Here is a 23,013-nt window from a genome sequence, read left to right as displayed (position 1 = left end):
CCAACGACCGTCAATGAGGACATGGTCAATCTCCTTTGCCACACCGCCAGCGTTGGAATACCAATTCCAGCGATGAGCTTGTGGGCGCTGAAACCATGAACCAGCCACCCTAAGTCCATGACTTCTTGCAAAGTCAAGGAACTTAGTGCCATTCTGGTTCATAGTTCCTGACCCATGGGGACCAACACACACCTCATAACCATCCATATCAGTTCCAGTCGATGCATTGAAATCCCCCAAGACTAGAAGTGTATCTCGTCTGGGGCACTGATCAACCACAGACTCGAGTGTGGCGTAGAATGCATCCTTCACGGTGAGGTCACTCACCTCAGTCGGAGCATAGACAGAGACCAGGCAAATGACACCTCAGGAGTGACGAATCCTTAATCTCATAATACGCTCGTTGACCGGTGTTACCTCAATTATCATTGGGGTCAGCTTATTGGACACAGCTACAGCAACTCCTTGGGTATGGTAACCATCAGAGCGACCAGACCAATAGTAGGTGTAACCACCCACCATTATCTCGCCGCAATCCGGTCTCCGAACCTCAGAGAGAGCTGCAATCCCAATGTCCAAACGCTTGAGCTCAGATGATAACAGAGACAGGTGATCATCCTCTCTTAGGGATAGGACATTCCAGGCACCCACCCGAAGGGACCGCCTCAGGTTAACCCAAGGAGACCGCCGTCTGGTGGACGACACCTCAGCACCACTCCGACACACTCTCCCGCAATCTGACCCAGGGATGTTACCCCGTGGTTTCCCTCCTATCAAAGATTGGGGGTCCCGAAGGCTTTGCCCCAATCCCGTCATCCGGTGAGCTGCCCTGCGAAGGGAAGCTGCACAGGAGGTACTCCCACGGAGTGGGTTTTCAGATTTTTTTGCGTTTTTGCGTTTTGCGGAATGAAGGGTTTTACGGTGGCCGGAGTGAAAATCCTGCCACCAACCTAATAAGAAGTGACCCAACTGCAGGAGGACGCCCACAGACACAGTTGGGCACTAGATATGGATGGCCGTTGGCTCACAAGGAGCTCCTCCGCCCTTTGAAGGCAGCACCATAAAAGGGAAGGGAAGGCAGCACCATAAAATATGGCTATATTTTAATTACAACTAAAATGTGCCTTTCTTTAATAAGGTTGCTTTATTACTGCCTTGAAGAGTTCCAATTCCATGACAGTGGGTACACAGGGTGACAGTCGCAGTACGAGTCTCATCTCTCAAGGGAAGCCCATGTTATAATCTCTTTTAAAATGGTAAATGCTGTTTGAACCTGAATGAAGGGTGAAGGTGGGAGGAGGGAAGGGAAGGGAGGGGAAGGGAGGGAGTGGGAGGAGGGAGGGGAAGGGATGGAGTGGGAGTCTGGAGAGGGTAAGGGGTGGGATGGGAGGAGGGAGTTGAGGGTAAGGAGTGGGGTGGGAGGAGGGAGGTGAAGGGATAGGGTGTGAGTCCGGAGAGAGGGGGTTGGGGTGGGAGGAAGCAGCAGAAGGGGTGGGGTGGGAATCCAGAGAGAGGGATGGGGTGGAAGGAGGCAGGGGTGGGGGTGTGATGACGGAGGGGAAGGGGTTGGAGTAGGGATCCGGCGTTGCTGGGCAACGCCGGGTACCTATGCTTGTGATATAATAATACAACCTTTTTAATGGCGACAATTAATCCCACCTTCTTCTGAGGTCGGTCGTGGAGGAAATTTAGCCAAAAAAACTTTTCCGAATGTGCAGGCCAGGTAAAAGTTTGACTGCATATTAGCTGGGCAGAAATTTGAAATCTAAGGGGACCGTAATAACTCATTATTCAAGAAAGACAGTGGGATATGTATTGGTCAGCAGCTAAAGCCGACAGACAAGACACCAAGTTTAACATCCTTCTGAGGGACGGCGCACTTTGTGATACAACGCCCTGCCTATAAAGCATCAATCAAACAGTTTAAAGTCAGGTCAGGAATCAAGCGCAGATGAGAAAGCTGAACGGTAAGTGGGCTACCTCTGCATCAGCCAGTCAGACGTTTGTAACACTAATACCATTAACATTTATTGAAAGCTCTGAGATACTTATACAGTTCACAGCAAAATGGTGGTGCAACATAGGGCGGTGGCGGTTGGATATTTCAAAAAAAGAGGGCAAAATATAGCTATTTTAAATTGTGTTTTCTCCATAAAGATAACATGAAGATAACTCGGCATTAAATCGACTTTAATCTAGATGTACATGTTGGTTTTAAAGATGAGGGACAATAAAGTGACAGACTATAGTGCATCAAGGAAAGTGAAATGAAAATGCAAAATAACCAATCAGCAGCTTCTCAAACACAGCACGGGAAGTGGCCGCCGTAAACGGGAGACAGATGAACACACGGATCGACACCATGGATCGCAACATTGTATATATATATATATATATATATATATATATATATATATATATATATATATATATATATATATATATATATATATATATATATATATATATATATATATATATATATATATATATATATATATATATATATATATATATATATGACTACATAAGTTTACGTTCAGCATCCTTTTAAATGTAGTTGGTTTGGTGGGTAAGCTCCAAAATCCCGAGATGACCTTTAATAATGCTTGCAAGACATTTTAAACTCAATAGCCCCAACTTTCGATTAGTTCGCAGGGTGTTTATGTGGGAAATTCTGCAGAACAGATATGGTCCAATCTGCCATCTTTGTTTGATTTACATTGAACCGTATACTAGCTGAGCATGCATGCCATAAGATAATTTTCACATTAAAAACATGCTGAATGTAAAGAGCAGTTCAACAGTTGGGGAAACTCCCTCATTACATAACATTTTGAGACAGACCAAACTAGGCATTAACCTAAGACATTAAAAATGGCATATGCCGCTTGCTTGCTTGACGTTCATCACGCACAATCCCCATAGGTTGGCATCCATGATGAGGAGGAAATTCCGACTTAGGAAATGCCTGGCTGAGTGCAGTGAGAAAGGTTACGCAATTGTTGTGACGTCGCTGGCACCCAGAGTACCCCAGGAAGTAACGGCAAGTCCTCATGTGTATATCTCGTCAAACACTCCTGTGTTGTGTCTCATGTATTTGTCTGCATGTGCGTATGTGTGAGACGTGTGTGTGTGTGTGTGTGTGTGTGTGTGTGTGTGTGTGTGTGTGTGTGTGTGTGTGTGTGTGTGTGTGTGTGTGTGTGTGTGTGTGTGTGTGTGTGTGTGTGTGTGTGTGTGTGTGTGTGTGTGTGTGTTTGGCAATTCTATTACAACCTTTAGATCCTGTTAAAAAAAAACATTTTCATCAGTAGCTAACCAAGCCGACAAGGTGGAGGTTATGGGTGTTCTTGAACGTAGACGAATTGGACGAGTGTGTCCAGTCTGAATTTCTCCTGAGGAATCAAATCCAACATGAGCAGCGATCCATAAATATGTCCATGGTGGCTAAATGGGAAAAAGGTAGGACAGAAATGCAACTTGAAACTGTTCAACTATGCAGCTTATGAGTGAATTAATTTTAGACCTTGATTCAGTCACGAAGTTGGTCTGCTGGTTATATTATCCCTGAGCAAGGCTATGTTGCTGATGCATTGCAGTTAAACATTAGGATAAGAATTTGGAATTTGGCCAGGGTTGTGGAAGATAATCGTCGAATATTTATGAAGGAGACAGGATTGTGCAACGACAGCACGTGACCTTGAAACTGTCTAGACTGGGTTTGATTCCTGCCTTGGCTTTAAATTGTTGGTTTGGGGCGTCAAGGGATTATATAAAAAGTATACCATCCTTTCAATGGATGTGAAGCTTCCATAAAAAGTGCTAGTCTCTGGAAAATTAAAATTTCGCAATGGGATTGCCGGTAAAAACACAGCCAACTCATCAATGAATTTCAGGGATGGAGTGATCTAACTGCCCCACCTGTGGCGTGTAAAATAAAAAAAATGCGTTGAGTGAAGCAGGTATTTACATCTTCTATGACAAAAAGGAGCAGTGTGTGTGTGTGTGTGTGTGTGTGTGTGTGTGTGTGTGTGTGTGTGTGTGTGTGTGTGTGTGTGTGTGTGTGTGTGTGTGTGTGTGTGTGTGTGTGTGTGTGTGTGTGTCATGCTTTACTTGTAAGGGTTCCCGCTGTTGTAGAATAATAATAAAAAATGGTTGGAAAGCTAATAATCGATTTAATTGGAACACAAATTTGTGTCTGTCTTATCAAAAAGTACCTCTTTAAAAAGCTAATTTTTACAGAATGGAAGAAGAAAAAGCAGGACCTGGATCTTTAATGTTGTGGTTCCAACAGGATGACGGCAGGTACACTTTAAAACAAAACATGATGGATATGGAAAGAGCACACACAATTATATATGTATGTATACACATATACAGTATATATATATATATACAGTATATATATATATATATATATATATATATATATATATATATATATACAGTATATATATATATATATATATATATATACATATATATATATATATATATATATATATATATATATTTATAATAGCAATACTTCTATATACTATACAAAGTAATAGTAATAATATATATATTTTATAATAGCAATACTTCTATATACTATACATAGTAATAGTAATAGTATATATATATATATATATATATATATATATATATATATATATATATATATATATATATATATATATATATATATATATATATATATATATATATATATATATATATATATATATATATATATATATATATATATATATATATATATATATATATATATATATATATATATATATATATATATATATATATATATATATATATATATATATATATATACACACACACATATATATATATATATATATATATATATATATATATATATATATATATATATATATATATATATATATATATATATATATATACACACACATATATATATATATATATATATATATATATATATATATATATATATATACACACACATGTATATATATATATATATATATATATATACACACACACATATATATATATATATATATATATATATATATATATATATATATATATATATATATATATATATATATATATATATATATATATATATATATATATATATATATATATATATATATATATATATATATATATATATATATATATATATATATATATATATATATATATATATATATATATATATATATATATATATATATATATATATATATATATATATATATATATATATATATATATATATATATATATATATATATATATATATATACACATATATATATATACATATATACACACACATATACATATATATATATATATATATATATATATATATATATATATATATATATATATATATATATATATATATATAGTAATACTTATTGAAGCAATATAAACATATTTGTCACGGATCCAGGTTCTGAGGTTATCACGAGGGAGCTCCTTAGAACATTAACCTGACCTCCAATCCTGAAGTCGGCTGCCACAAGATAACTCGGAACTCCGACAGGACCGTGGCCTCCGATTGGAACCGCTAAGCCGAGCAAGATTTTCACTCCTTGGTTTTGCATTACCTTACCGTTGGCATGGCAACCTAAATTAGGGGTTATGCCCTAAATAGCCACCCATCTATTCATCATGTATGGCTAAACGAACTGTGTATGGCTCTTGGTTAATCATTGAGTCAGTCAGTGGGGAAAAATTTCCCATCAAACTAAACTTACCCATGATGTCGGACCAATGGAAGAAAGAACAAAAGCGAGTCGGCCAAAAACACTTAACAGTTCAACCAAAACATATACAGTATTCAACAAGAAAAGGAGCAATAAGAGATTGCACACCTGAGCCAGGACTTTTTTGTGTGGTGTTTGTGTAGTTTTGCATAGTGGATTTTGTGTGGTGTTTGTGTACTGGTGTGTTATGTAATTAATAAGACATAACTAGAACTGCCACTTTATAACAGCTGGTAGTGATGAACGGGTACGAAGATGTCCCACTTTGATCGGACACCTGACCCTGACCCATGACGCTTATTATTACCCTCTCTGGAGGAGAGGGTATTGCATTTGGGTCCGTTTGTTGCTTGCAAAATCAAAGATTTTTCAAGGATGTTGGTCAGTCGATTTTGTTATTCTGTCTGTCTGTCGCCGATAAGTCACAATTCGAAATCGATCCTCGTGAAACTTTACCAAGGTGGAGAGGTAGTCACAACTGAGAAGCCTATTGATGTTGAGGTCAAAGGTCAAAGGTCATCCTTAGGTCAAATTTCTGAATCGTCATTTTTTTTTATCCGATTGACTTGAAATTTGAACACGTTTTGCATAGTACATTACTGAATTAGGAAACCAACTATTTTTGAGATCAAAAGGTCAAAGGTCAACTCAAGGTCAAACTTCTAAAATCATCAATTTTCAATTGAAAAATCGTCAATTAACATCCTATTAACTTGAAAGTTGAACAGGATTTGAATAGTCCGTCACTGAATTGGAAAAGCAACTATTTTAGGCCAAAAGGTCAAAGGTCAACTCAAGGTCAAATTTCTAAAATCATCAAATTTCATCTGAAAAATCATCAATTTTCATCTGATTAACCTGAATATTAAGCAGCAATTACATAGTGCATCACTGAATTTAGAAACCAACTCTTTTTGAGGTCGTCAATAACTTGAGGTCAAAAATCAAAAATGTTGTGGTCAAAAGCCACACATGGCCTGGCAGCCAGAATTTTTTTGTTGTTGTTGATCTAAGTTTTTATTTTTAGGTCAACTCAAGGTCAAACTTCTAAAATCAATTTCAATCTGAAAAAGAATGCATTTTCATCCGATTGACCTGAGCTTTGATGATGATTTTCAATTTTAATCTTAATGAAATGGACAATTTGATGTATCCATGGCAACCTTTGGAGAGAGAGGTTGATTTTGCAAGTATCGTGCCTTGCACGATGTCTTTTTCTTGTTTATCTGTTTGTTTGCACGCACAGAACTTTCGCGTTTTTCTCCGCAACTGCTTGACTGATTAAGAAGAAATTTTCAGCATAGGAGCTACTACTCATGTGGAATATTTCAATGATAATTATGATGTCATAGGTCACATCGTGTGGCAGCCGTGTTGGAAAAACGGAAAAAAAATTTGGACTTCTGTATCTCTGAAACCGCACCAAGGAAAAAATTGAAACTTAGCACACGGCAAGCACAACTCATCGTGAATAAGTCTGATTATTTTTTATGACATTCTGAGTGCCTTCATTATAACGTCATAATTGCATATGTCTAATGCTACATCTGAGCAGTACAAAAATTTGGGGGGATCATCTTGGTTTAAAATGGTCCACAGAAAATTTTTGATGACGTAATTGATCACGTGATACAGCAGCCGTATTGTTTTCTTTTAAAAACCTTCAAAAATCTTCTCTGAAGTGGCTGAACAAATCGAGGTGAAACTTTACATGTATGACCGCCTTTCCATGAGGAACAAAAGGTTCATGCATATGATGTCATCGGTCACATGGTTTGGCAGCCCGTGTTGGATTTACCCTAAAACCCATAAAAAAATCTTCTCCAGAACCGCTGGACAGATCAAGGGGAAACCACACAAATGTTCCCCAAGCCATGGGTATACAAGTTTGTTAAGGAATAATTAACAGGTCATATGGTTTGGCAGTCATATTGGATTGAAGAAAAATATTAAATGTTTTCTCTGGAACTGCTTAATCATTCAACGTGAAACTTCTCAATTATGATCTAGTCGTTATGGGGAATACGTCTTAAATGTTTCAACTTGATCGGACACATGGTCTGGCAGTCCAAAAAAAATTACTTTTTGATCTGGGTTTTTTTATTTATTTAATAAGGCTCCCTTGGCTGTGCCTGGACGGGTTTCAGAATAGAGGAGTATCAGCTGAAATGTGAATCCTATCCAGGTGCCTCCTGATGACTTCATCTTTGCTTTTTGCTAGTTTGGGTGCCTTCTGATTACTCCAATGCAGGACTTTACCTGTTTGGTCTTCCATTTGATTTAAATTGAATTTATTTTAATCCCATTCTGAATTCAATTGAAGAATAATTTTTAAAAACGTCATGGGTCAGGGTTAGGTATCCAATCAAAGCGGGGTTGCATCAAAGTGGGACGTCTTGGTACCCGGTCATCATTGCCAGCAGTTATAAAGTGGCAGGTTTAGTGTTAAGAGCATACATTGAAAACCGTTCAACAGATGAAATTGAAACTTTACCACGTGATACATGACCATTTGATATCGCGCATATTCCTTGGATGACGCACGCCCCCTCAGAACGTACCTGTTGAATTAAACAAAGCCTAATGCCCAGAGACAATGTCACTTCCTCGCATTAGAAATTAGAATCCTTGTAATCAATCGCTTCAGCCTTTCTTGTGCTCGGTGGTGAAAAAAGTGAAGAAGTACAATTTGGTATTTTAACGATCTCCTGATTTATACTTTAATGATCTATTCTAGCATCTTCATCAACCTTGGTAGTTATGAAAACACTCAAGAATGAGAATAAAAACTACTTTGTGAATGGTTATGAATGTACTCTATGGCAGATTTTTCAAAGTATAGTTTGTGCACATTTACCGCAGAAGTGTAGATAAATGCAATCATAAATTTGGTGCCAGAAGAGTTGTCTCGCCCCAAGTTCTTCTCAAGACTTAGACACTGATATGTGCGTAAGTATTCCATGAATACCATGCAGTTTGCTTCATTAACACATGGGCCAAACCTGTGTGGAAGCCGTTGCTTGGTGTCCCTCATCTACCCAGGTGTTTTCATATTTTTGTCCACTGCCTGTACATCTTCTCTTCACCTGTTTTAAGGACTTTGGTATCATCATCCATCCCACAAAGTGCATATTTGGCATTCCATTGTTGAATTTCCTTGGCCACTGTGTTAACAGCTCAGGCATCCGTACACTCGAGGAGAAGGTGCACATTTTTCAGGATTCCCGTTTCAGTCATCTTAATGCAAACTGAGAGTTTTTGGGCCTCGTCAACTCTTACCATCGACTTCTTCAAAATGCAGCCACAACACTGCAAGCACTGGACAAGTTACTTACAACTGGTAAGCATGCTGAAGTGTTCCAATGGTCGGAGCCAACCTTGTTCGCCTTCCACACCATCAAAGACACAGTGGCCAACGTCTCACCCCTGATTCATCTGAAGTCAGAGGTGCCAACGAGCCTGATGGTAGATGCGTCTGAGGGTAAGGTGGGTGTGGCCCTTTAACATTTCATCGATGCTGACTGGCGTCCACTGGCCTTCTTCTCTAAAATGCTGAAACCAATCGAGTGCAAGTACAACAACTTTGATTGGGAATTACTCGCTGTGTACCTTGCCATCAAGCATTTCTGCCACTTCTTAGATGCCAGACAATTATCTGTGCGGACTAACCACAAACCTTTAACTTTCATTCTTCACCCATTCAGACTCTCACTCTCCTAGCACACTTCACCAACTCAGTTATATCTAGCAATTCACCACCAACATCCAGCATATCAAAGGAATCATGAAATCGGCAGCCAACGCTCTCTCACACATTGAGGAATTGGCGTCGTCTCTGCCAACACACCGGCCATTGATTTTAGTGCACTTGAGCAGTGCAACGGGAGGACACTGAGCTCCACAGTCTACAGTCTGTAACCAGATCACTTCCATTTTGCGAGGTACCACTCCCAGGGACAAATAATACCCTCATGTGTGATATATCAATGGGGCAGTAGTGCCCTTTTGATCCTGCTGCATTCCGTCGTACAGTCTGACACTTTTCACTTGCTCGTGCACCCGGGTATTCAAGTAACCCAGCGTCTCATTGCCATGTGCTATGTCTGGCCATGCATCAGTGCTGATTTACGCCATTGGGCCAAGGAGTGTCTTCAATGCCAATGCTCCAAGATGCAATGTCATACTTTCGCATCACTCAGTAGCTTTTCAACACCAGATAGGGTTATCGACAGGGTCCACATGGATCTTGTCGATCCCCCACCACCTTCAAATGGACACTGCTATTTACTGACTTGTGTTGACCGCTTCACCCTTTAGCCGGAGGCTACACTGACAGCTGACATCACTGCACCTACCATCACCAGGGCCTTTGTCCACATCTGGATCGCACGTTTTGGCGTTCCATCAACCATCACTAAGGATTGTGCTAGCCATTTTGAATCAGTGATATTTTGCGAGCTGACTCAACTGATGGGTACAAACCGTGTGAAAACCACCACTAACCTTCCAGCAGCGAATAATATGGTGAAAGAGTTCCACCTCCAATTAAAGTCTTCCCTGAAAGCACACGACAACTCCACACACGAGACAGACATCGTACATATGGTCCTGCTTGGTATGCAAGCTGCTCTAAAAGACGGCCTTGGATGCTCCACTGCAGAGCTAGTGTATGGTGTACCTCTTCCTCTCCCAGGAGAATTTTTCTCAGCATACAATAACACTTTGCCCAACACCACCAACTATGCCAGCCAACTTTTTTCGGCCATGCAGGGCCATATGTATATATGTATGCTTTGATATGTAATATGTATGCTAACATCAGCTCAGTTTTTATTCCCCAGGAATTTTCTACGTGCACTCCCGTATTCGTACGGCATGACGGTGTACGGAAACCCTTGCAGAAACCTTGTGACGGACCGTACAAAGATCTATAACACTCCAACAAGACCTTCAAACTCAATCTTAACAGTGGTCATGATGCGGTCTCCATAGATCGCTTGAAGGCAGATTTTTTTTTTTTGATGCAGCCCCAGAGCTGACCCGCCCACTGACAAACGGGTCACCACCAACTACAACAATACCCTTACCGCCATATACGACTCGCTGTGGGTGTCATGTACACTTCCCAGCACGATATTTATAGAGTACATTTCTCTTGGCAATGAGTTATCTTTTCGTGGACAGTGAACATCTCTTCTTCTACACCAATATGTATTTCGTTTGTATTTCAATGAACGCACGAGGAGAGGGTGTCGTGCAGCGCTATCACTTGCCTTTGGTTTCATAATATGTGAATATGTCTTTGCTTTGGTTTTATCGGGGAATTTTTTGGTACGAGTTTTCCTGGCAAGGGTTTTTGAGTGGTTTTACGGTTGTGGTTTAATAAAGATGCCAGCAGCCGAAAGAAGAAGAAGAGTTTAATAAAGACGCCTCGGAATCCGAATGTCTCAGATGTCGTTTCTCCCATGCCAAAATAGAATTAAATTAGTGTAAAAATATGATTTATCACATATCTTTAGCGAATTTCTCATGGTAATGTCTCTGTCTCTGACTCTCTCTCTCTCATGTGAATGAAGTGATAACAAAGTTGGCAAAAGTCAGCCAACCTTAAAGTCGACTTAGTTTCCGACGCCATCACAGAAAAGCCATTATGCATCAACCATCATATCAGATCATCGTGTTCATTGTCTTTAATAACAGAACAGTTTGAAATTGCCACTCTGTAATCTCTTCTTCGTAAAATAACTGGTACATCGGACATATTGCAACAAACTGACCCACCCCGCCCCACCCCGGCCCCCTCCTCGCTCCAAACATACTGTGATGTAATCATGAGTGGGGGCTATTTCTCAACAGGTGAGTGAAGGTTTTCCAAGCCGAGTAAAGGAAATTGGCAAAGCAAAATTGTTTGATGCAAAATCTATATTATGTAATTCAGCTTAACCTCATACTAACTCGACGATTTCTATCCCATCAAACATTTTGTTTATGATCTCAAATCTTGACTACATTTGCTACTGTGTTACGCAAAGATATTCGTGTAAATGATGGAGTGGTTATTTTCTTAAAAGTCATGTTGTTGTTCGTCTTTCAGCTGCTCCGGTGAGGGGTCGCCACAGCGGATCATCCGTTATGATCCGCATACTGATTTGGCATAGGTTTTCCGCCGGATGCCCTTCCTGACGCAACCCTGGTCGCCTCTTATGACACAGGGATAAGGATTGGGTTTCGCCATGATTCCAGGCTGCTCTACACCCTCTCATAGCGCGGCCCAGTGCAGAGCTCCCGTCCTCAAGCGATCCTCCAAACCCAAGCCTCCGAGTAGCCGGATTACAGGCGCACGCCACTCCACCCGGTTATTTTCTTTAAAGTTATGGGCTAAAATATTGGCATCCTGGCATTTTTTTCAAATGCAACAATTTTCTCGAAAAATAAATTGAAATTGACAAAAGTATTTGGTCTCCGCAATTCATTATTTCACTTTAAATATTACAGAACCTTTGTTTTTGATTGAGAACTTAATATATCCTTTTAAAACAGAAAATAAAAGGAAATGGCATTGACAAAATTATTGACACCCTCGACTTAATAATTGGTAGCACAGCATTTGGACAAAATGACTGCAGTCAAGCACTTCCTAAAGCCATGAATGAGCTTCCTACACCTCTCTTCTGGCAGCTTGGCCCACTCTTCTTGTGCAAACTTCTCCAGTTCTCCCAGATTTGATGGGTGCCTTCTCCCAACTGCTGTTTTCAGATCTCCCCACAGGTGTTCAATGGGATTTATATCCGGCTCATTGCTTGCCACTTCAGAACAGTTCAGCATTGTCTTGAACCATTCCTGGGTGCTTTTTGAGGCGTGTTTGGGGTCATTGTCCTGCTACAAGACCCATGATCTTCGATGGAGACCGAGCTTTCTGACACTGGGTTGAACATTGTGCTCCAAAATGCCTCGGGAATCTCCTGATTTAATGATGCCATGCACACATTCAAAGCACCCAGTGCTAGAGGCAGCACAGCAACCCCAAAACATCACTGAACCTCCTCCATGTTTGACTGTAGGGAAGGTGTTCTTTCCGTTGAAGGCTTCATTTTGTATTCTGTAAACATGGAGATGATGGGCTTTACCAAAAACCTCCAATTTGGTCTCATCTGTCCACAGGACATTCTCCCAAAAGGATTTTAGCTTGTTCAGGTATGTTTGGGCAAACTACAGTCAGGCTTTCTGATGTCTCGCTCAGCAGTTGGGTCCTCCTTGGTCTCCTACCATGGAACTCCCTTTCATTGAGTTGGTGACGGATGGTGCAAGTTGAAACTGTCGTACCTTGTGTCTGAAGGTCAGCTTGAATCTGCTTGGCAGTTGATCGAGGTGCTTTCTCCACCATTCAAACAATCCTTCGCTGCAATCTTTGATCAAGTTTTCTCTTGCGGCCACGTCCAGGGAGGTTGGCTACAGTGCCATGGGCCCTAAACTTCCTGAAAACATTGTGTACGGCAGACACAGGAACATCAAGGTCTCTGGAGATTAACTTGTGGTCTTGAGATTGTCCATGTTTGGCTACAATCTTGTCTCTGACCTCCTCCGACAATTCTCTGGTTTTCTTTCTTTTCTTCATGCTCATTGCGGTACACACCGTGACACAAAACAGCAGAATGTCTCCTTTTCTCCATTCAAACTGGTTGAACGAGTGATTTTTTATATTGCAGGCACCTGAAACTCACCACAGGTGAGTTCAATTCCTAAGTAAAGAAGAATCATCTGCTTGAAATCTAATTATTTCTAACAACTTCAAAAAGGTGCCAATAATATTGTCTGGGCAATTTTAGGATTTATGTGGAATAAGCTAAGATTGTCATTTTTTTTCAGCTTTTTTTGTTTTGTTCCACTGCAAACCAAAGAAATACATTTGTGGAAACAAAAAGATTTTATAATTTCAACAATTTTCTGGAAGAAATGATGCATGATTGGAAAAAAGTGCAAAGGTACCAATATATTTGGCCATGACTGTATATCATCTGTTTCGGTAATTTTAAAAAGGTCGTTTCAAAGTTTTACCTGTGCAAAGGGTTAACTCTTTGTCGGAGCATCAAAGCATTGATTCACCTTTGCACAGGTGAAAGGCCTTTTTGCTCCATCCAAGCGTTAACACCTGAAGAGTGAGCCTATCCTTGCTTCCCACGGCAGATAGCCTCCCTCAATCAGGGCGCTGTCGAGTTCACCCATTATTTTACCGGTCTGCCGATGAAGACCGACACTGAAGCCTTCACCAGCAAGACATGTCCGTTCATTCAACAATAAACTGTTCTTCACAGACAGGATGTTGCGCCCTCCCTCAGATGAGGGTTAAGCCCAGTGTCCCATCTGCTAGTATTAGTTGGTGGACGTTAGGGATCCCAAGAGAAGGGGAACTACTGGGTCAGCACCTGCACAAATTAGAAATTCCTGCTGAAGTCAGCCTCAGTTGAACGTCGTGCCTGGCCAACCGGTCGGTGAAAGACTTGCACCAAACACCTTCCCCAGCCAAAAAGGTGGGAATAATTAGAGCAATTAAAGTAGTCGCAGCAGAATTAGAAGTAGTAGTAGCAGTATCGTGACATACAGTGCAGTACCATGACTTTAGGACTCATTGCATTGGATACATACATGACGCAACAGTGTATAAATTCAAACCCTGGACAGAAATTGATAACAGACAGAGTCGTTACTGTAAATAACGTGTACTCCAACGCACCATGAGCGCACTTTAATTTTCATATGCAGTGATTGTGCCATGACGAGCACGAGACAATTTTTGAACTGAGATGTGGGTTCTCAGCACCTGTTCACATCTAAAAGATCAACCGTTCAAAGGCACTCCCAAAAGGCGACGACGCGTGTGATGCGCACGTCATTGCCATGAGATTTCAAACTTTTAACTGGCATCGCCATTATATTTTGGGGGGAATCGATTGGAAAGGTAGAGGTAAAACTGTCCAAATGAATCTCGGACGAAAAGTTTTCGAAATCACAGCTGTACGTTTCACTCACATTCATCCCTGGCCATGACATAAGCAAGTATCTGTAATAGTGTTCCAGATAGATCAGAGCTTCCAGAAGTTGCCTTTGGTTCCAGATCTTGTCGGAAAATTGTGCTTTGCAATGATTTACACGTCGATGCATTCCGTGCGCACTATGAGGAATATCATTACTCTGTAAGCAGAAGTGCATTCCACATCCACTTGTTTTTACAATCACCTGTTGACAAGAGAGTCGCGGTGGGCAGAAAGCAATGATTTCCTTTGTGTACGTTGGAGATAAACACAGACAAAACACCTGGAAAGTTGAGCATTTGAGATCATACTTAATAACCTAATCTAACCCAAAAGCATATCGCTGGGGGGAGGGGGGAGGGGGTGCACCCTTAAATAAACCGGAGTGTCGACGATGCAAGTTTCAATCGCAACACCTCGGGTGCTTCACTTGCTCGCATCTTTCATCTCTGCAAGCTGCAGCCCCATCCCAAGGGTCTCTCTCGATTCTGGACCCCTTGCGCTCTTACCCGCGTTTGTTGTGCCGCGACGTTCCCGTGCTGCTCCCAGGCGAGAGAAGCCGCTCCAGGCACCGAGAACCAGCGCTGCCAATGCCGCGCCCACCTTGAGCATCCTCCAAAGCCTGCGGAGCGGAAAGCGAAACCCTGGGCGCATTCGGATGCAAAACAATGTGCGGACGCGCATCGTGAAAGAGGACTCACAAAGAGGCAGAGCGATGCTTCTGCAGCTTACAAACGATATATAGCGCGGAGAAACGGGGATGAGAAACGAGCGCCAAAGCTCCATCTATATAGGTGTGTGTGTGTGTGTGTGTGTGTGTGTGTGTGTGTGTGTGTGTGTGTGTGTGTGTGTGTGTGTGTGTGTGTGTGTGTGTGTGTGTGTGTGTGTGTGTGTGTGTGTGTGTGTGTGTGTATGTGTGTACACGCAGAAGGTGAATCAGAATAATGCAGAAACACTATAAAGTGCTGTATTTCAAAGATGCCATTATTAATTTGGATAACAATTCTGAATAACATCGTTAACACAAGCATTTAATATTCCTATTTTTTTCCAGGCAAACCCCTGACATTTGAATAGAGGCAAAAACATCTCAAGTGTTTATACATACAGTATTATTCTGATTCACCCTGTATAATACAGGCCACCTTGAAAATAAACATCTTTATTGTCATATCGACATATTTTCAGAAATAAAAGGTTTTATTACCTCTGCCACAGATGGTGAAGGAGGTTATGTTTTCACCTCTTTCTGTTTGTTTATCTGTTTGTTTGTGTACAGGATATCTCAAAAAGTTGTGAACGGATCTGGATGATATTTTGTGGATAGATTGGGTGTGTGACAACGACGAACTGATTAGAATTTGGTGAAGATCCGAATCCGGATCCGACTACTGTAATTTTTAAAGTGATTCTTCACCATTGAGAGACCGGGCTAAACCGATATACAGCACGATATCTCAAAAAGTTGTAGACGGATTCGACCGAAAGTTGGTGGGCAGGTTGGGTGTGTGACAAGGACGAATTTATTCGATGTTGGTGAAGATGCGAAACCGGATCTGGATATGAGAGTTATTTAATGTTAAAAGTAATTCTCACCATTGAGAGATAAGGCGAAAAATGATGTAGTACTGAAAAGCATGATATTTCAAAAATTTATTGGGCCTGATATGTTCTCGTGGATCAGGCATTACGTGGCGGAGGTTTGCGCTCCATCGAGTGCCCTTATAGTAATTATCATGTTTCATTGAAGAAACAAAAATGAATTGTATTGAAACAATATTAATGCGTTAAATTTCAATATTCGACGTGACCACCTTTTCATGCAAAACAGCAGATATCCGTTTTGGAATGCATTCCTGAAATTTCAGGAGAAATTCCATGAGGAGATTGTTCCATGCATTCTGCACAGTTTCTCAAAATTAGTCTTTTGCGTTTCATTGTTTCTCATTTTTCTTCCTGTCTAAATAATCCCAGACAGGAGTCAGTCTAATACAGGGTGCCCCACAGAAAACCATGAAATTTGAGATTTTGAGATTTATTTTGCCATATTTTACCATATCAATAAACTAACATATAAATTTTCTAACCGTTTTTTTTTTTATTTCAGAATGCAGCAGTTATCAAATTTGTATCTTTGTTTTACACTACATCTAAGTTTGCTTTTGTTTTGTTTAAAATAAACTGTACCAAATTTCCTGGTTTTCTGTGGGGCACCCTGTAGTTGCAAAGTTCCTGACTCCACTTTTCTTTGTCCACATATATGTGTTTTAAAGTCATTTGCCATGTCTTTAAGGTCATTGTTGTGCTGGAAAACAAAGTTTTCACCAGTTAGCCTCCTTCCTGGCTGCATACCAAGGTGGATGAGTATCCACTTGTATTTGGTAGCATTCATTGTGCCTTCAATGCTCACCAAATCACCAATGCCAGCAACAGAAATACATTCCAAAACCTGAGCAAAGCATTCACCATACTTCATAATAAGCATCCTTATACTTTTCACCAACCCTCCTTCTGACATACTACCTTTTATTTGTTCCAAAAAAAAATCAAAATTTGACTCGTCACTCCAAAGTACCTTTCCCCACAGATTAGGATCCCAAATCTGATTTTCTTGGGCATATTTCAGTCTCTCGGCATTGTTACCTTTACACAGAAAGGGCTTAATGACAGGAACTCACCCATGGAGACCACTTTTAAAAAAAGACCTCCTGACTAAATGAGTCCACTTTTAAGGTCTACTGAACCTGGAATTAAAAAATATATATATATATATATATATTTGATGATGTTGGTTTGTTAGTAGTAAACAAAGAACTGAATATGGTTTTTAATTATAATAGTTTTTTGAGAACATAACATTGAAAATAGGAACACTTGACCTGTGGCTTATCTGGGCCCTGGCCTAATGTTGTAAACCAAATGTGGTGGCATTCTGACTGATGAGAAGATTTTGAAAGAATTTATGCGATTTTCTCAAAAAGTCAGCCATTTTAACACACTTCCAGTCATGTGGTCGGCATGATCTCCACAATTTAACATCCCTACTTGGCCTAATTTTGTAACCCAAATTTGGTGGCATTCTGACTGGTGGGTCTGGAGAAGAAGAATTTTGAAGGCGTTTACATGATTTTTCCCAATAATTTTTAAGTCTGCCGTTTCGACACACTTCTGGTCACATGATTGGCATGACCTCTGCAATTTAACATCCCTACCCTGGCCTATTGTTGCCACCCAAATTTGGTAACCTTCTGACTGGTGGGTCTGGAGAAGAATATTTTTGAAGGAATTTACCAGGTCTGCCATTTTGACCAACTTAAAGTCACTGACCGGAAAAAAAACTTCCCGTTACCAATTACAAGCAGAACCTTGCTGCCAAATTTCAGCCAGATCACCCCAGCGGTTTGGCCAGAGAGTTCAAAATAGGGTACGGATGGATGGACAGACAGACAGTGCACGATGACAACACTTTATCTGGATTCCCGATTCCAAATAAGTTTAAAAAAACGAAAAACAAAGCAAACCTGGCTGGTTCAGTGGTAATTGGTCAAAAAAAAAATTCCTAAAAACTCCAGAAAACCTCCAGGGTCATGGCGTAATCTATGTGTCATCATCACCACAATGATTGTCTCAGCAGGATGCAAAACCGACTTGCATTGTGCAGGGTCAACACACAGATTTTGTGAACCACGCAAAGAATAATGGCAGAACAACTCACTTCAGACTGGTCAGAAAGTGAATATAACGAATAATTTTCGAATCAAGAATCCACAGATTACGACGATAGTCAAAATCATGATGCAGGAGGTGCTGTCAGACCATACATGTATGAACCTGAGGTAGAAATTGGGAATGACATCTTCAATGAAATACCTGGTCAAGTCAGGTATGGGAGCATGGGCCAGAGCAGCGCGTCATTGTGTCCACTTTCCGCGGTACTCCAGGAGCATCCGTCTAGCCAGCGCTCAGGCAGATGCCTGTCCCATCCCCATCTCCTTGAGATGCTGATCAACCTGCTGAAACCATGAGGCACGTGGTCGGACCATTCGCCTCCTCCACTCACAAGCCTCCCTCGCTGGGAGAATCTGGTGAGCAGGATCAGCGTCAGGAAAACGAGCCACATGTCCATACAGCCACAGCTGATGCTCACGGATTATGCAGGTAACAAATCTCATTTGAGTCTCTCTCAGCAACCGCTCGTTGGACACAAAGTCCGACCAGCGATAGCCAAGGATTCTCCAAAGAGACCTGGTACCGAAGGAATTAAGTCGCCGGATCAGATCCCTGGTCAGAGTCCAAGTCTCACATCCACAGAGCAAGACTGGAAGCACGAAGGACCTGAAGACTCGAACTTTCGTCCTCCTGCACAGGAACCGACAGTGCCACACCACATGTTCCAGTGAATCCATGACTCCCCAGGCCCAACCCAAACGTCTGTTGACCTCTGGCTCACAGCCAGCAAAGACATGAATATCACTGCCAAGGTAAGTGAATCTCTCTGCGACCTGAACATCCTCACCACAAACAGGTACAGACAGGATAACAGCATCCAAGATACAATTAAAAGCCTGGATCTTAGTTTTGACCCAGGAAACCCGTAATCCCAGCAGCTCCAACTACTCATTCACCACCTTGAGGGCCCCCAAAAGGATATCTAGAGTCTCCGCAAAGATGACTGCATCATTTGCGAAATCAAGGTCCGATATCTTGACATTCCCAAACGATGCACCGCAGCTTGATCTCTCTGACATCCTCCCTAAAATCCAGTCCATACAAGTGCTGAAAAGTGTGGGGGGCAGTGCACACCCCTGGTGAACTCCAGTAACAACTAGAAATAAGTCAGAGATGGTACCACCAGATCTCACAGCACTCTCAGTACCAGAGTATAGTTCATACATCAGATCAATCAGTTTTTGTGGCACCCCACAAAGACCAAGAATCCAGAGGGCATCCTAATTCACTGAATAGAACGCTTCACAGAGATCAACATAGGCTACAAGAAGCCCCAACCGAAACTCTCATCTGCGTTCAGTGAGGACCCGAAGAGCAAGGATACAGTCAATCGTTGACCTCTTTAGTGTAAGGCCAGACTGTTCTGGACACTGGTGCTCAAGCAGATGGTGACAAACCCTTTCGAGATCCGAGCAAAGACTTTGCCCGGCACTGAGAGCATCATCACCCCTCAGTAGTTGTTGCAGTCTTGGTGATCATCCTTCCCTTTCCAGAGAGGGACAAGAAGGTCCTCTTCCAGTCAGTTGGGATGATGCCTGTGTTCCAGGCAGAGCACAGAACAGCATAAAACGACACGAGTGCAGCATTTCCAACAGCCTTGAGAAGTTCAGCATGGAATTTCAACCGGTACAATGCAGATTGTGTTTCCACAAATGAAGGTGGACCACAGTTCATTGGAGCGTCAGCAATGGGGATTGTAACACCACTGACATCCAACTCGACAGCTGGTGCATCAGCCTGGTACAACCGCTCAAAGTAACCGGCCCAGGAGGACTTCACTTCGGACTCCTCTGTCAAGAGCCCACCACCGTCTGGTCGAACTGCAGTACATTGAGGGACGGGCTTGGACGAACGCAATGCACGAATTCCCCTGTAAGCAGGACGAGAATCACTTCACCACGGGTGATGCTCTACCCCTCACAGATTCCTCGCACATAGTCCTCCTTTTCCACCATGAGTGCACGTCCAGTTTTACGCATCAGCTCCCTGAACAGCTCAGCTCTGCCATTCAGCCTGACCCTGCGACTCTGGGCAATGGTATCCAGTGTCCCTTGAGAGACAAAATTCTTCTTTGCCCTCCGGTGAGTTCCAAGGCATCTACCGCCAACATCAAGGGCGGTGGTCGAGAAGGCACTTCCCAACTTTTCAGGATCCCCAAAGCACCCAGGCCCCCAAATCTCCACTCAGCCTGTTCACAAACTCCTCAGCTACCCTCTCATCCTTGAGCTTGCCAACATCCAGCCTAGGCTAGGATGGTACCATTATTCTGGATTTAAGGCGCAACTTAAGCATTGCTACAACAAGCCGGTGGTCAGTATTGAGGAACTGAGCACTGTGGTAGACCCTGCAGTTCTGGATCATTCTCCAGCAGCCATCAATGAGCACATGGTCAATCTCCTTTGCCACACTGCCAGCATTGGAATACCAAGACAAGCTATGAGCTTGTGGGCACTGAAACCAAGAACAAGCCACCATAAGTCCATGACTTCTTGCAAAGTCAAGGAACTTAGTGCTATTCTGGTTCACAGTTCCAGAAACATGGGGACAAACACACGTCTCATAACCATCCCTGTCAGTTGCAGTCGAAGCATTGAAATCCCCCAAGACTAGAAGTGTATCTCGCCTGCGGCAATGATCAACAGACTCGCATGTGGCATAGAATGCGTCCTTCACGGTGAGATCACTCGCCTCAGGCGGAGCATATGCAGAGACTTGGGAAATGACACCCAAGGAGTGACGAATCCTTAATCTCATAATACGCTCGTTGACCGGTGTTACCTCAATTATTATTGGAGTTAGCTTATTGGACACACCTCCAGCAACTCCTTGGGCATGGTAACAATCAGAGCAACCAGACCAATAGTTGGTGTAAACACCGCCGTGATCTCCCCGCTGTCCGGTCTCCGAACTTGAGTGCTTCAATACCGATTTCCAATCGCTTGAGCTCAGATGATAACAGATACAGGTGATCATCCTCTCTTCGGGATAGGACATTCCAGGCATCCATCCGAAGGTACAGTCTCAGGTTAACCCAAGGAGACGAGAATCACTTCACCACAGGTGATGCTCTACCCCCTCACAGATTCCTCGCCGGGACTCCAGGATATATATTGTTACGAATCTCCGCCCGCCGGCATGCGGACAGCCGCTTTTAGCCGAACCGCGGCCGTACGCCCACCGGACGGACAATTCAATCGCGACTTTCCGGAACAACACCGAAAACCAGTCACGGGTGTGCAACAAGTGCACACCACGGCCTAGTCAAAATTCTACCCGCGCGCGACAGGGTCAATCACCGAATTGTCGATATACCTCATGATTCGCGCGGGCAGACTACCGAGAGACCGTACCTCAACGAAGGCCTGCTTGGACACGAACCTCTTAAGCGGTTCGTTCCGTTCTGGGATAACCGAGCGGGGTATTATTGCGAGGCCTCGCTGGACCCGATTCTATTATCGGCTATTTAAAAGCCCACTCAATTCCGAGAGCAAGATGGCAGCTCAATTAAGGGAAAATGACACGATGAACAGGTTACATTCAAACAAGCACATTTATTATTTCCACGTATACAATCATGCAATCATGCAATGAATGGGTGAAATACGCATGCAGTTGATTTGTGATGAATGCGGGATGGGACAAGATGCGAGCCAGGCAAAGAGCTACCACCGTCTATTTATTATGTACAGTTATCAACAGTTCTACTTATCGGGACACGGCGCCACAACTTTTACACAAATACAAGCAGCGAAAAACCCCCTCATTTACAAGGGGGTAACGGGACCCCTTAGGGTCTTTATGTCCAAGGAGTTTGGTTGACCGAAGGAGCCCCAAGAGGCCGCCGCAGGTTACCTCCACCCTCGTGGTGACTTGCTTGGGCGACCCTCGATGGTCCGTTTCCAGCTCCCCACCGACTGACTCTCGACACGAGCCCAGACCTCCAGGCTCCAGCGTGGCTCCAAATGACTGCTCACAATTCCACCACGCACGTCCCCGAGACAGACCGACTGACCCTGAGCAGACCCAACTCGACAACCGCCCGCTTCTCCTTGCTTCTCGACGACCTCCACTCGGTTCTCTCTCTCTTCGCTGCGTTCAGCGCGCGCTTTTATTCCCCCTGGCTTCTCGCCCCGCCCTCCTTCCAGCTCCCGCGGGAAACTTCCAGAAGGAGGGCGTTTTTTTCGCCTGAATCGGGGCCTTTCCTTCCCTTCCGTTTGTTTCATCTTGCTTCTTCAAGTCGTTTCGCTTTATAACTCTTTTCGTTGAGTTCTCTTCCTGCTGCGCTGGCTGGTGCAGATGTTATTCGTTGGGCTGTGGGGCTGTCGTCCATTCTCCCCCAATGAATGCCAGGCTTCTTGCAACCATTGCCGAGGGAAAGGCGGCTGTGTGGTTGTGATGTTTGTGGTTAACGTGGTGTGGTTGTTTGTAGTGGTGGCATGGATGGCGTTTTGTGGTGGTCGTGAGGGTGGTGTGGTTGGGCGGTTGTG

General features: G+C 42.4%; 1 protein-coding gene across 2 annotated transcripts in view; it reads right to left on the bottom strand.

Moving 5' to 3' along the window:
* Positions 1-15,711, bottom strand: part of LOC147024514 (beta-1,4-N-acetylgalactosaminyltransferase 3-like) — a 352,417-nt gene extending 336,706 nt beyond the window's left edge. Inside the window, exon 1 of one of the 2 annotated variants that reach the window (XR_015059072.1) lies at positions 15,307-15,710. Coding sequence is in view for 1 of the 2 variants with exons in the window: in XM_085884517.1 (XP_085740643.1) it covers positions 15,307-15,583 (277 nt within the window). In the remaining variant the exon portion in view is untranslated. Of the gene's footprint in view, positions 1-15,306 lie in introns of both variants that reach the window. The other variant, XM_085884517.1, reaches the window with a different exon arrangement.
* Between the last annotated feature and the right edge of the window lie 7,302 nt (positions 15,712-23,013).

The sequence above is a fragment of the Eptatretus burgeri genome, chromosome 6 (genome assembly GCF_056783735.1).
Source record: "Eptatretus burgeri isolate ZD-2024b chromosome 6, Ebu_testis_v1, whole genome shotgun sequence".
In the NCBI taxonomy this organism is placed as follows: Eukaryota; Metazoa; Chordata; class Myxini; order Myxiniformes; family Myxinidae; genus Eptatretus; species Eptatretus burgeri.
This window is presented reverse-complemented; position numbering and strand designations above follow the sequence as displayed.